This window comes from Vicugna pacos, chromosome 20 (assembly GCF_048564905.1).
Source record: "Vicugna pacos chromosome 20, VicPac4, whole genome shotgun sequence".
In the NCBI taxonomy this organism is placed as follows: domain Eukaryota; kingdom Metazoa; phylum Chordata; class Mammalia; order Artiodactyla; family Camelidae; genus Vicugna; species Vicugna pacos.
In genome coordinates this window covers 36,745,737-36,761,136 of record NC_133006.1, presented here as the reverse complement: position 1 = coordinate 36,761,136, position 15,400 = coordinate 36,745,737, and the positions used below count along the sequence as shown (strand labels likewise).

Here is a 15,400-nt window from a genome sequence, read left to right as displayed (position 1 = left end):
GTATATGAAACTGACTTCCTGTCATGACAAGTATTGCAAGTGAGTAGGTGCAGAGGAGCTGAAAATAGCTTGAGAATGTATGCCCCATTTGCAGGGAGTATGGGGCTGTGTATTGTTTAGGGAAACAAGGTAAGTCTTCTCCTCAAATTCAAAATTGGCGTCACATGTGAGATAGCAAGTCTGGAACATAAGCACAGGTATAGACCAGTCCATGAGGCAGTGGTGGTGTTCCTGCCCCTGTCTGTATGGCTGAGAGTTTCCACAAAGTTGAGGTCCCCTACTCCCTTTTTTTGTCTAGCCTTGCAGATATACATACATTTTTGCTTTTTAAAATAAAGGCTTTTGGATGCTCAGTTCCTTCTAGGTCTGTAATAAAGAGGAAGGAAAATGGGCTCGGGAATCAACCATCTGTGTGACCTTGGATCAGTCATTTCCCTTCTCTGAACCCAGTGGTGTGCTGGAGTGAGCTTGTACAGACTCTTGAGGATCCAGTGGTTGTATGTCTCTCTTCCTAAGTCTGCAGACAGTGGTATGTTGGTATTGTGAAAAAGACCATGTTGGAGTGTTTATACCATGTCAATGGGCAAACACTAGAAATCAGGGCCTTTAATTTTTCTTTTTTCCAGAGAGTTGGATTTTAAACATTAATAGCACACCAGTATCAGAAACTGCCCATGTGAAAAATTAGGACATATACATTTTTCACTTGTAACACTTCTGTGAGGATAAAATAAAGTCATGGAGGTCAGAATGACTGTAAATTACATGACACATACAAATATTGTTGTTGGTTTTTTCATCATTTGGTTTGTATTGTTGTTTTCTAACCACGTAGTCTTAGATAGGCAGCTATTACCATCTCCTTTTTAATGAATGTTTAGTCAGTGTTCATTACAAGTGTTTTGTTGCTTCTCCTTTCTTAAGCTACAGCAACACCAAGGAAGCAGTGTGTGCTTATGTGTGTGTGTTCAGCGGGAAATGGTTCTGAGGTATTTCTGGTGTTGGAATAGATATTGCACAGTGGCCAGTCATGCAGCAATCAAGGTTTAATTTGGTCCTAGGGACAGTGAAGCCACAAATAGAAATCTGCAGGCTCATCCCAGCCAAGAGCTTACTATATCTCTGAGAAGTGTGCAGCCGAGTCATCTTTGGGGTGTGGAAAATTTGGGTGATCCCCTGCGGGCTTCACATTTGGGGAATTTCCACTGTGACAGCTGCTTCTGGGCTCCTGCTGAGACCAGGTGCTTGGAGCAGTCAAGAAGCAGCAGGTGTGGGAATAGAGGTGGCATTCCAACTCAATCCAAAAAGACCTGAGGTTCATATTTATATAATCATAGAAAAGGAGTAGAGGATTGAGCAGGTTTCTTGGTGACTGTCTTAGTCTTCCCTGAGACTGCCTTCCCTTTTGGGATATTCTGCTTTCTTTCCAAGGACTGACCTTTGTGTCCGTTTTAACCAGATTTCTCCTGTGTAATGTTAGGTTGGGAAGCCCAAGTACATTTTACTCCAGTGCCCACACCCCAACCCACATGGGACTGTTGACATATCAGTAGACCTGAACATTTTTACCTACCACTAGTCATTTGTGCTCTTTACACAATGTGTCTGTAAATGAAGATCTAGAAGAATCTTCTAGGAAAATCAAAGCAGGGTTTATGAATGTACTTGTTATTATCACCTGACAATCAGCTTTGTTAAACCATAGACTAACTCAGCACAGTGCTTTGTGCCAAAGCAATCTCAGCAGTCCTCGTAATCATATTAGTTCCCATCCAGATCACTCCCCAAGTAAAATGTGCAACATTTATTTGATGAAGTAATCTATATTAAAGTGGAAGAGACTTTGACAGTGTCACTATGTTCATTGTTTACTTTCTGCAAATGCTTTCTCACAAGAAGAACAGATTTCCCAGTATTTTCTGTGATTTATTTTTTCACCGCCCCAGCTAATTTGCTGTCATACTAGGTAGACAACTTCAGTAGCATCCATCTCCCTACATTTCCGTCTAGACTGAGGAAAAAATATATATGAGCAATCCATGAAAAATAACTAACTTATAAAAGTGTTTGATTTTAGGAAAATTGAGATTTTTTCAAAAATGGCACAGGACTGGGAGTTAGAAGGTCTGGGAGACAAAAGCTGTTGTCTTGGTTCTGACACTGACTCTTTGGCCTCATGCAGGTAACTTCTCATCAAGGTCCTCAGCATTCTCCTCTGTAAAGTGAAGAGTTTAGATGATCTAAGTTCCTTTTTCTCTCTAAACTTTCTCTAACACCGCATTTTGTGAGTTTCTTTGGCCAGAATTTGACCACGGACCATCCTCCACAGAGGTCAGACGAACGTAACAAATTCTGAGACAGCAGGAGTTGTTTTGGGCACGTCCAGTAAAAGCTTCAAAGAACCAAGAGTCCTCAAATTAAGCTACCTTTATAACCGTCTTATTAAATTTAAAATATCATTCCCTGTCCTTTATACCTTCCTATGTTGCTTCTACCCCCTCCCACCAGAAAAAAGAGAAAAGATGAAAAAAGTTATTGTGTTTTCTTCGTCCTCAGTTCTTGGAAAATGGCTTCTAGTCACTTCCTCTTAGAGCTCAGCTGCATCACGTCACCTGCACAAACAAGAACAGAGAGACCTCAGCCTTCCCTAATGGGTATTCTTGTGTGGGCAGACATTCACCCTGACTTAGAACAGTGGAAAGATGAGGACACTTTTCCCAAGGCAAGAAAATGTACTTTAAAGAGTTCTGAAAAACCACCAGCACTGCCACAAGGGCAAGAAGGAACACCTCTGCTGCCCCACTTGGTGCTTGGCTCACAGCTGGCCAGCTGACCAACAGTGCTGTTTGCATCTGAGTATCTTATGTGAGCCACTGATGGCTGTTGCTTTTGGTCATGTGTTTGTTTGCAAGCTGCACACAGTCCATCAACAAACTCTGAGACTCTGCAGATGGAATTAAGGAAAGCAGATCAAATTAGAAAGTAGGAGAGTGGAAGAGTGTGTATCCACCTAATTAGGAACCATTCTGTGACCTCTCAACAAACCAGCTCATCAGCCTGGCTAGAAAAGTTATATACTGGCATATTGATTAGTTTTTAATAAGCTTATTAGAGGGGTTTATTCTACTGAAATCATAGCATTAGATTTCTAGAATGACTTCCATTTAGCCAACAATTGGTATCTCCATATTTAATAATCACAAATCTTTGCATAAGCTTTAAAACTTCTAAAATTTCATTAAAACTCGTTATCCTTCCTGTCTATTGCCAAACATAGTCAATCCTACTTTGAAACTATTTCAGCTCTGCCTCATCTCATCCATTCTGGATGCTAGAGCCCTGTTAGTCTTGGCTTGGTATTTCCACAGCAGTCTCATGCTCCCAGTTCCATGCTTTACCCTTCGGACCCTGCCTGCTCCGTCAGTTATATCCTTGACAGTAAACTTTAAATATCTTCTAATTTTATTTTGCTGGGCTCCCCTTCTCAGAGGCTTTGGTGCTAATGATCTCAAATCCTACTGTGACCCCTTCATCACATGAATTTTGACAGTCAGCTCCTAACTACACAGCCCTCATGGCCACCCTTGTATTCATGTCTCTCAAAATTTTTAAGCACAGTCCTTTCCTTTCTTCTTCTACTCCTCATCAATCCATACTACGTCCAGTCACTTCACTGAAGCCTTGCTGATTCATCCAGCTTTACGTGCTTCATGTTCTTTTCATGTATGCTTCTACTTATTTTTAAATTTTTGATGTGAATTCTCTTTTCCCCATTAGGTCTTCTCTACATTAGGTCCCTGAGTACAAGTGCAGTATCTTCTCTTTTCTGAAGTATACACTTAGGGCCTTTAATGAATCAGTTTTCAGATAACACAGTCATTTTCTTCTGTTCAAGAAGCTTGGTCAGTACAAACTTCTCATATTTGCTCCCCTTGTAGTCATTCTGAGACCACCTAAAACTTTGTTTATCCATGTTGTTATCAGCCCCACCAGCATTCCGGGCCTAACTGTAATCCAGACCTCAATTATCCAACCCCAGGTGCCAAGGATTGGAGATTCCTTTTTACAGTTAAGAAATAACAGAACACAATGGCTTAGAGGGAACAGCAGAAGCAGGAGCAGAAGTGGTGGTGGGAAGTTCCTCTGGGAGAGGAGAGCAGGTAGCTCCTTCCACTGGATTGTAGTCTCCCATGTCCAGCACCATGCAGCTAGATGGAGCACTAAGACATTCCCACATGCCACCAATTTGCTGGGGAACACCATCCCCAAATGGGTTTGTGTGTGGAGCTCCAACAGTCATTTAATTCTGTTAAGACATATATGGTGTGAATACTACAGAAATATTTTTCTTTTGTTTCTAGCAGGTGGGGATAGGTCCTTAGTCCTGAATTCTCATGGGGCTGAACAGTCTCTAGGCTTCTCTGAGTCTTCAGAATTTATCTCAGACCATGTTTCCACAGTGTATTGCTGGAGATAAGGGAAGTGTTGACTTAATAATAGAATATATTATCTTACCTGAACAAAATCCACAAAATGGATTTCAAACTCTGATTGGGAAATAGTGTTGCTTGTTATCATCACTCTTTTCCTCATTGAAGGGAGTCTTTCCAGGTGAAATCCCTTCTAGTTGGTGGTTAGGGAGTTAGGTCCACCCTGATTTCTTCTGTATATTTTAGTTTTTGTTTTATTGAAGTATACTTGATTTACAGTGTTATGTTAGCTTCAAGTATACAAAATAGTGATTCAGTATTTCTATAGATTGTACTCCACTTAAAATTATGAAATATTGGTTATATTCTCTGTGCTATATAGCTTTGTGTCTTATTTTATACCTAATAGTCTGTACCCCTTAATCCCCTTTCCTATCTTAGCCCCTCCTTCCACCCCTTTCCCCACTGGTAACCACTGATTTGTTTTCTGTATCTATGAGTCTTTTTCTGTTTTGTTACTTTTTGTTTGTTTGTTTGTTTTTTAGAGTTCACATATAAGTGAAAAGATACAATATTTGTCTTTCTTTTTTTGGCTTACTTTACTAGGCATAATACCCTCCAGGTCCATCACTGTTGTTGTAAATGGGAAATTTTAATTCTCTTTTATAGCTAAGTAATATTGGAGTGTGTGTGTGTATCACACCTTTTTTATCCATTCATCTGCTGGTGGAAACTTAGATTGCTTCCATATCTTTGCTGTTTAAAATAATGCTACTATAAATACTGGGATTCATATATCTTTTCAAATTAGTGTTTTAATTTTCTTCAGATATATACCCAGGAGTGAAATTGCTGGTAGTTCAATTTTTAATTTTGGGGGGAACCAATTTACATTCCCACCAATGTGAGCTAGGGTTTCCTTCTCTCCACATCCTCATCAACATTTATTATTTGTTGTCTATTTTGATGATAGCTGTTCTAATAGGTGTGAGGTGATATCTCAGTATAGTTTTGATTCGAATTTCCCTGATGATTAGTGAGTGATATTGAGCATTTTTTTCATGTGCTTGTTGGCCACCTGTAATTCTTCTTTCACAAAATGTCTTTTCAGGTCTTCTGTCCATTTTTAAATTGAGTTGTTTGTTTTCTTGATACTGATTTCTATGAACTCTTAATACATTTTGGATATTAACCCCTTATCAGATATAATATTTGCAAATATATTCTATTCAGTAGGTTGTCTTTTCAATTTTTTTAAATTGAAGCATAATTGATTTATAATGTTGTGTTTGTCTTTTCATGTTGTTAATGGTTTCCTTCACTGTGCCAAAGCTTTTAAGTTTAATTTGATGTAGTCTCATTTGTTTATTTTTACTTTTGTTTCCCTTGCCTGAGGAGACAGATCCAGAAAAATATTGCTGAGATTTATGTCAAAGAATGTACTGCACATGTTTTCTTCTAGGAGTTTTATGGTTTCTGGTCTTATATTTAAGTCTTTAATCCCTCTTGAGTTTATTTTTCCATATGGTATGAGAAAATACTCTAATTTCATTCTTTTACATCTAGCTGTCCAGTTTCCCCAGGACTACTTATTGAAGAGACTGTCTTTTCCCCATTGCATATTTTTTCTTCCTTTGTCATAGATGAATTGACTCTATGTGCGTGGGTTTTTTTCTAGGCTCTATTCTGTTCCATTGAACTATGTGTCTGTTTTTGTGTCAGTATGATGTAACTTTGGGATCCCTATAATGTGAATGTTAGTACTATCATTATTGTCCCAGAGGTTCCTTAGACTGTTCTAATTTTTTAAAATTTGTTTTCCTTTTTGTTGTTTGGATTGGGTGATTTCCATTATTCTATTTTCCAGATTGCTTATGCATTGTTCTGTATCACCTAATCTGCTGATAATTCCCTCTAGTGTATTTTTCATTTCATTTATTGTATTCTTCAGCTCTGACTGGTTTTTTTCTGTATTTTCAAGTTCTTTGTTGAAATTCTATGTTTATCTAGTCTTTTCCCCAGTTCACATAGCATTCATTACTATTGCTTTGAACTCTTTATTAGGTAAATTATTTGTCTCTTTCATCAGAAACTTATGCTTCTGTCTTCCCATTTTGTTTAACTTTCTCTGTCTGTATGAAATCAGATGAAACAGTTGCCTATCCTGGTCTTGCTGTCATGTCCTTGTGTGGGAGCATCCCTGTGCAGTCTATGTGAGTCCAGTGGCTTTGGTGGGACAGCTGGATTTGAAGTGAGCATGGCCTGGGGCTTCTCCTATACTCAGTGGCTCTATTGAGAATGGAGTCAGGGCAGAGGCCTGGAGCAGGAGCTCCGAGAGAGCTGGGTTTCTCCTAGATATGATGGCAGTCTCCATCTTGGTTTAGGACATGGCTGGGGCTTGAGGGCTTGGGACTGCACTTCTGTGCTGGTTTTACTTTTTCCCCAGTGTGCACCCTTGGTTAGAGGTTGGGTTGGGACCATGCCTCTGATCTGGCCTCATGCCCTCCCTAGTGTGCACAGGGATGTACACTCCAGCGGTGGTACTCTCCCTCCAGACTGTGGGCAGAGATTCATGAGCTGGTAATGGTTGCCTCCTTCCTAGTCAGAGGGAGGGCTGGAGTCCGAGCCCCCTCCATTCTCTCCTAGCGTGCACATCCTTGTTGGCAACAGCAGCCTCTGCCTTAAAGAAGAGCAGCGCTGGAGCAAGAGGGGCTGGAGCAGGAGCCTGGTGTAGGCTGAGGGGCATGGCACACTGGGGCGGTCCCTAGGCAGTTTTCATTCTATGTTGTGATTGGAAGTAAGCAAATCTGTGCATGTGCTCTTCAAGAGCAGAGTCTCAGTTTCTTACAGCCCTCAGTAAGCCCGACTAGTTTCCAGACAAGCTAAGGGGGCTTATCTTCCCAGTGCCCGACCTCAGGGCTGAGGTGCCTAATGCATGGCTCAAACCCCTTGCTCCCTAGGGAGGATCCCTGATAGCCCCCTCCTTTTTTGTTTCCCCCACTAGGGGTGTAGATCCCTTCTTCTCCCCTCCTATCCAACTCCATGTGGATCTTTCTTACAGTCTTGGTTGTAGAATAGCTATTTTGCTAGTCCCCAGGTCAATTTCAGCAAGTCACTCTGTAATTAGTTGTAGTATTGATGTGTCCATGAAGAGAGATGAACCCAGTGTCATCCCATCTTGACTTCCTCCTACACTGATTTATCATAGTCCTTTCTTTATCCTCTGTTAGTACCAAAGATATTTTAAGCCAAACGTTTAATGTTCCTTTTGTGCAGGAGCCAAACATTTTCTGCTGGCATAGTAAGGGAAACCATTCTTTTAATCAACATCAGCATATGTAATTATATACCTTATTATTTCAATAGTTGGAACACAGGATAAGTGAGAAAATATTATTCAAAAAGATTTACACGTATGTTTCTACAATCACAAAAGCTACTGCTCAACTTTGAACTGAAAATTTGAAGACCATCTGCCTAATTTTAGAGTCTTGGCTTGGAAGAGGGTGAGAAGGCAGATTTTGGGGGGATATAAGGTGTTAGAAGAATGAGATTTAAGCATTGATGAGCACAAGTCACAGTGCAGAAGTAGGAGGAGTTGATGGCTGGCTGGAGAAACCCTGGTGGGACAAGAGGCTGAGGAAGAGGGAGAGGTAATAATCCTGAGTGGACTCTCGTTGAGTTTAGGAAGATGAAGTTAGGACAGGAAAGGCAAAAGGGAGATATTTTTTTTGTTCTTGACTAAATGCTGCCCAGTGGGACCATTCTTTGTAAATACATGTGGAATCAATTCATGATAATATTCTTTTGTTATGAACTGATCAGGGACAACATTCAATAAACAGACGTTATAACAGATTTTTTCATGGATAAAACCAAGGTGGTAGACTAGATGGCCTCTAAGCAGCTTTCAACAATAAAATCTCCTTTAAAAGATTTGGTCTTGAAATAGTATTAAAGGAAGGTTTTAATGTAATTCTGCCCAAGGCACCATCACAAGGTCACTTGGCCAGATTGGGATTTTTTGCTTATAAACTATCTTTAGGAGGTAAAGTATCTATTGTCTTGGGCCCTGACAAAGGATAGCTTGACCCCTGGCATGTATCCCTCATGTGAATGTAAGGAGAGGATTCAAGGACTACAGGTAAGCTGACTGCCTCTCTGGCTACACCTGCATATAAGAGGCTCTCCAGTTTGGCTTGGAGGCACTTAGCCGCTTTCAGTGCCTGATGTATCTTTTGGGTTTTTATCTTGTGGGTTGGGTTTTTCTTGCTGATGGACTTGGGTCCTGGTTCAGCATCCTTGTGTCTTATCATGAACAAAAAAGAAAGTTAAGTACTTAAGTGGCAGAGAAGGGGGCCTATGTTGAGATCCCTTGACAGCCCCTTTCTCCCTATTAGGATGGAAATAATCTGTCTGGAGTATCCCTGTATGCTTAGACATGGTGGGTCAAATTCGCAGTGATCTGCCAGAGACTGCTTCTCCCTGTTGGCTTCCATCATTGTTTGAAGTCAATGTCCCACCTAACTCAACATGAAAAGTAGAAATAAGCTCTTTTCTAGTGGGTATCTGGTCCCAAAACTGAGTGCTTGTCCAGCCCTCCGTCCCATGACACATAAAAGCTAGCAAAGGTCAGAGAATAAGATGGTGACAAGTCAAGCAGGGTGGCCCTCTGGAACTTCTTGAGAGCTCTTTGAGCCAAACACTTTCTTGTAGGGCAGCAGGACCTTCCTGCAGGCCTGACAACATTTGTCTCCCCAGTGTAGAGGGCCAGCTCTCTGCATCTATGTACTCCTGGAGAATCTCACACACTTTTCCAAGTTTATATTTGATTCTTCGTATCACTCCCTATTCCCTTCTCACTGTCCTCTTCATTTTCACCCACTGCTGTGACATATGAGGAGGTAGAAGGCAGACATTCAGCAACTGTCACCATCATAACCAACACCCTTCTCAGCCCAGCAGGTGGCTTGGGAGAACACCACGTTGGACAAGGATGCTTAGACATAATTATCTAAACTGGGAGGAGTCTGGCAGCATCAGCCTCTCTAGGGCACATGTGGGAAGGGCAAAATCCTAAGCTGCCCTCCATATCTACTGAATGAGAATCTACATTTTAACGTGATCCTCATTTTAACAAGATTTGCAGACACATACAAGTTTGAGAAGCACTGTTCTTCTACAGTGAGTGGTTCTTGACCCTGACTGCAAATTAAAATAACTGGGAAGCCTTTAAAAAATACCCATGCTGAGTCCCCATCTCCATAGACAGATTTAACTGGTCTTGTGTGGACCTGGGAATAAGTATTCTTACAACTCCCCCAGTGATTCTGTGATGGGCAGTCAGGGTCCAGTACTATTACTAGAGAGGTACCCATATATTAGATGGGTCTTGACTAACAGTTCTTGACCATTTGGTACTTGGCTGGTGACTCCCAGCTGGGCCACACTGTGTACCAGGATTTCAGAAGCAGAGATTTCAATTAATTCTAGCCTCAAATAGCCTGACCTCCTATTTTACTCTGTTAGTTCTTCAGAAACTGCATCATCTCTGTCAGTTTGCATTCAGTTAGGTAGTTGTTACTTTTAATCACCTTCAGCTGGGAAAACTGGTAATTTATCCATGAAGTTGAAGGGAAGGATTGGAATATCCACATAGAAAAGGAAACTACTGATTTTTGCTAGAGGAGAATGAAATTAGTATTGACTAACCCTATGTGCTAGGCCCTGTTCTTCACATTTGACAAATCCCATCATTTATGGTCCTCCAGAATCCTAGGGGGAGAGAACTAATATTGTCTCTATGATGTGTAAGAGAAAACTGGAACACAAAGCCATCGAGTGCCTTGCCCAGGGTCACAGGTCTATAAATAGTAAGCCCAAGGATGGAATCCAGGCAATCAGGCACAGAACTTTTCTCCTTGACCACTGCCTCCCACTGCATCACCAAAGCACTCCTTTGAATTTCTGCACTCATCCAAGGAAGCTCAGGCTGTGGGAAAAGGTGAGAAGATAGAGTTATCCCTGCATTTGGACAGAGTAGGTGGCAACTTACGTGTTTCCATAGATTTGTAGATCCAGAACAGATGATTTGGAGAGGGATCAGAAATAGAGGGAGCACACAGTTTCTTGTCTAAGCCTGGATAGTGTTACACTCTGTGTACACTGGCACAGCAGGCATTGACCAGGACTGTCCTAGGCAAGCTGAGATGTGTGGTTGCCCTTCTTAGAGATCATCCTTTCACTGAGGAGTTGAAGTGTACTGACACAGGATACATGGTTGGTTCATGGCCAGGTGAGGGACATACCATAGTTTTTTAAAATTCTGATTCCAATGCTCTTCCCCCTGTTTCATCTCTCTCATCTCTTTTTCAACAACTTTCAAACCATTATACCATGGTATCACCCTCCTATGCTCCTTAAACTCCCTGTCCAGTCCTTTAATCTCCAGCTATTAGAGTCACTCCTTGACCAGTCTCCAGAACACTTTTGCATAAAATTCCATTTAATACCTAGAGAGAAGAGGCCTTGATTGTTTTCTGTTTGCATTGATTAATCCATTGGGTAAGACAATGGAAATGGGACTTTAAAGATCTACCCCTTAAGAAACTCAGGGTTTAGTGTAAAACCAAATTTCTAGGCAGACTAGGGAAGTCTTCCTGGAAGAGGTGAGTTGAAATGAGTGTATGGTGTGAGACAGCCAGAGACTGGGGGAAGTGAGACAAAGCCCATAGAGGGGAGCCGCGGCATCAATGTGTAGGGAAAACAAGCAGTTAGGTGTTGCTGAGGCACTCGTTTAGAAGAAGGAGAGCAAGAGTCAAGACAGGGACTGAGTCACAGAGACCCTTACGTGCCATTTCAAAGGCTTAGATTTTCACCTGTAATTTGAGGAAAGCCTTACAGTATTTTCCGCAGAAAAGGACATGAGAAAATGTGTGCACATATATAGTTCTGTTTAGTTTTAGGCAATTTAAGTGTTTACTACCATTGGAATTTTAAGTGATCTAATTTCTCTTTTAATTTTGTATTCAACTATTTATAATTAAGATCTTCAAAATTTAACACGTTTATGATCCTATTCTGATGCTGTGTAGGACTTTTTACCTATTCTATCTTAAGGAGTTAAAAATCTAGAGACAGGAGAGAGACACATAGCCACTTATAGTAGTATCTGTCACTCACATGAACATTCACATACGCATGATGCAAAGGAAGGTCCACACGTTGATGCTGGCCTGTTTGCTCTTTGGGACTTAATTGGAGTGGAAAATTGGATATAGTACTTAAACAATGAGGCATATTAAACAGAGCTTTGTGTTGAAAATAGTGATCTCATTTGTGGATTTTTGAATGATAGCCATTCTGACTGGTGAGAGGTGATACCTCATTGTAGTTTTGATTTACAAATGACAAATGCTGGAGAGGCTGTGGAGAAAAGGGAACCCTCCTACACTGCTGGTGGGAATGCAGTTTGGTGCAGCCACTGTGGAAAACAGTATGGAGATTCCTCAAAAGACTAGGAATAGACTTACCATATGACCCAGGAATCCCGCTCCTGGGCATATATATCCAAAAGGAACCCTACTTCAAAATGACACCTGCACTCCAATGTTCATAGAAGCACTGTTTACAATAGCCAAGACATGGAAACAGCCTAAATGTCCATCAGCAGATGACTGGATAAAGAAGATGTGGTCTATTTATACAATGGAATACTATTCAGCCATAAAAACAGACAACATAATGCCATTTGCAGCAACATGGGTGCTCCTGGAGAATGTCATTCTAAGTGAAGTAAGCCAGAAAGAGAAAGAAAAATACCATATGAGATTGCTCATACGTGGAGTCTGAAAAAAAAAGAACATAAATACAAAACAGAAACAGACTCACAGACATAGAATACAAACTTGTGGTTGCCAAGGGGGCAGAGGGTGGGAAGGGATAGACTAGGATTTCAAAATTGTAGAATAGATAAACAAGATTATACTGTATAGTACAGGGAAATGTATACAAGATCTTATGGTAGCTCACAGAGAAAAAAATGTGACAATGAATATATATATATATATATATATATATATATATATGTTCATGTATAACTGAAAAATTGTACTCTACACTGGAATTTGACACAACATTGTAAAATGATTATAAATCAATAAAAAGTGTTAAAAAAAAAGAAAATAGTGATCTCAATAATATTAATATAGTGAAAATTTTGTTTTTTAGTTCAGTAGATGTTTGAAAGTCATTGTAGAATATCAATTTAAACATTAATAATTATCAAACTCAATACAATTGATTTAAAAAGTTATTGTTCTCTAAGCTCTGAGTAATCCCATTTTTCTCAGCACATTTTCTGCCAAGTTTCAAATGGATTAGTTTCTTCCTTCCTTTTTAAAAAATATAGATTTGGGGAAAGCATCAAAAATCTACCCAGAACTTCAAGGAGCCAAAACTAGTTGGAATTAGATGTCAACACATCTGAAATGTCAACACATTTTTTTTCTGGATAATTTCCTGTGATTTGGAATCTTGATTTTTTTTGAGTAATTTTTAGTATTCCATTTTTAAAGTGTTTGCTTTCAAGGAGGATATTGCCTTTGAGACTTTCTTAACCAGTTAAATTCTCTTAAGAGTAGAAAATATGTGAAAAAGCCAAGTTGCATGCTTATTTCTCCAGGATCTCAGTCTCCTCTCAGAAATATACACTCTTATACTGAACCTTCTGAAACTGTCTCTCTTTTTTTTTTTTCATACACAGGCTTATGTTTTCACACCAGTTCATAGATTGGGCGGAAGATACCACTTCTATTTTGATAGAACAGAATGGCATGTGGGCGTGTGATGTGGGGGACTGTATGTGACTCTTGCCTTCCTTAGGTACAAAATCAGAGAGGGGTTCCTGCATGTCTCCTAGGTAGGTAAAAAAATCATGGATATTTTGAAACCTGACTCTTTGGTGGTTACTTTTCCAAGAAAAAATATTCTGGGAGTAGGATTAGTGGGGGAAGCAGAGAGGAGAGTAAAATCTTGCATTTTAAAATCAATTAAGTTAAGATTTTTCTTATGAAGAAGCAACGTGGTTCTGCCCACCTATAATTAGAAAGCTTAGCTTACTGACATATTCCTATTGCCTGAAACCCCAAGTGAGAATTCCAATCTCAAGTAAGGGTGTGCTTTTACCTAGTAAACAGTTTACTGAAAGTTGAGAAGCAGCCTAATGGGAGACGGGTGGGAACTCATCAGGGAAGGCATTGCTGGGGTTGGAAGAGCTGAGAGGGTCATCTGGACACATTTCTTTCAGAGGAAATTTTGACATTTAACAGCTTGTGTCCCTCACTTAAGGGAGGGAGACCCTGAGTCCATTTTTTCATGCTGGGAATGGTGACACCTTGCTCTCAGGGTCCTAAGCTCTCTAAACAAGATGATTTTTAGCCTTAAAGTTAAACAAGGTGTTGTTGGAGAAATGGAGAATATAATTTGATGGGGTCCTTTGAGAAAGTACGAATTCCCCTAGACTTTTCCTTTACCTACTTTCGACAAAGGCATCAAACATCATTGTTTCCTGCTTTGGACTAGATTCTCTTGTGTCCAGGAGGAGAAGAGAGAGCATAACTAAGAAGCATTTCTGTAGGTAAAAGAGAAGTGAACTGACCCCATTTCCAGTGGTTGAGCTTCTCTCCAAATAGGTAGATGCTGACAATAAAGATGTAGCTGAGAGAGAAGAAGGCTGCTAGACCCATCGGACTGAGTTTGGCAAACACAGGATATACCCACGTGCCCGTCTCAGAGTAGATCCATAGAACCCTGCAGAAAATGACAAGTCACAGTGATTAGGACGGTAGGGGAAAAAGCCATAGTCTCCTCAAGATCAGTGGAGTTCTGAAGCCCAGGCAGATGAAAAAGAGACACAGATACATTCGTTTCATGCACTGGGCTTGACTATTTTTACCTAATCCATTAAAATTCAATGGTGGTGAAAGAATATGGGAGAACATTAAACATATCATTAGCCAAACAGAACGTAAGAACATGAATTATTCTTTCCCTGAGAGTTATGACCTGCTGAGACATTGAACCTGCTAAGATGGTGCCATTTGCTCACTGTCAGCCAGACAAGTGGGGTTTGCTTTTCTGTACCTAAGAGGTAGGTGTAGCTTTCCATTAGCTCTCCATGCCTGTTGGGGTAGGAGGGGCAGAGAGTGAATGTTATTACTCTGATATAATAGGCCTGGTGTTTAATTATTGACCCAGATTTTAGCTCACGCATATAGCCATGGATAGAGTGTTAATTAGAAATGGATAGATCTACAGAAGGCTCGCTCATGTGAGGATAGATTGTAAGTCATTTCTGTAAGCCAAGAGAAGGAAAAGCAATGCTAGGAGAGGAGCCATGATGTCTAAATGAAGCCTTAAAATGTAGTTTTCTGGAAACAAACTGCACCAGAAGATGCCAGAGTCTGAAATAACTTTTAAAATTAAATATGGGGAAGATGATGTATCAGCTACAGTTTATATTGCTAAAGAGTACAGAATATGGAACCTGTCTTCTGTGATTCAAATTCTAGTTCTGCTACCTACTAGCTATGTTACCTTCACCAATGTGTTCAACTTTTCTATCCCCCTACTGTGGTGTATAGTGTGGAATGCAAAGAGCATACACCTTACAAGGCTATTGTAAACATTAAGGGACTTAATTTAACACACGTAAATTACATAGAACAGTGCCTGGCACATTGTAATCATTTAATAAGCGATTTAAAAACTTCTCTGAGGAATGATACAACAGGAGTTGTGTCAGCAGAGGCTGTTCATCTCTTGTAACAATTAGGATAGCCTAGAAACAACATTCATATTTGAATACCCTATGTTGTCAAAGGAGCTCAGATGGAAGAATGAAATTCTGTGCTTAATTAAACTTTCAAAACCCAAGTAAGATCTTGGTTGTTTCAAATACTTTAAGTTTG

At 40.2% G+C, this 15,400-nt stretch overlaps 1 protein-coding gene across 2 annotated transcripts in view; it reads right to left on the bottom strand.

Annotated features, from left to right (window-relative positions):
• Positions 1-1,855: 1,855 nt before the first annotated feature.
• ADTRP (androgen dependent TFPI regulating protein) overlaps positions 1,856-15,400 on the bottom strand; it is a 56,413-nt gene continuing 42,868 nt past the window's right edge. For both annotated transcript variants that reach the window (XM_072945678.1, XM_031688107.2), the window contains 2 exons: positions 14,089-14,240; positions 1,856-2,612 (listed from right to left, as the gene is read on the bottom strand). In XM_072945678.1, the coding sequence (XP_072801779.1) occupies positions 2,578-2,612; positions 14,089-14,240 (187 nt within the window). In that variant the 3' untranslated portion in view covers positions 1,856-2,577. The remainder of the gene's footprint in view (positions 2,613-14,088; positions 14,241-15,400) is intronic.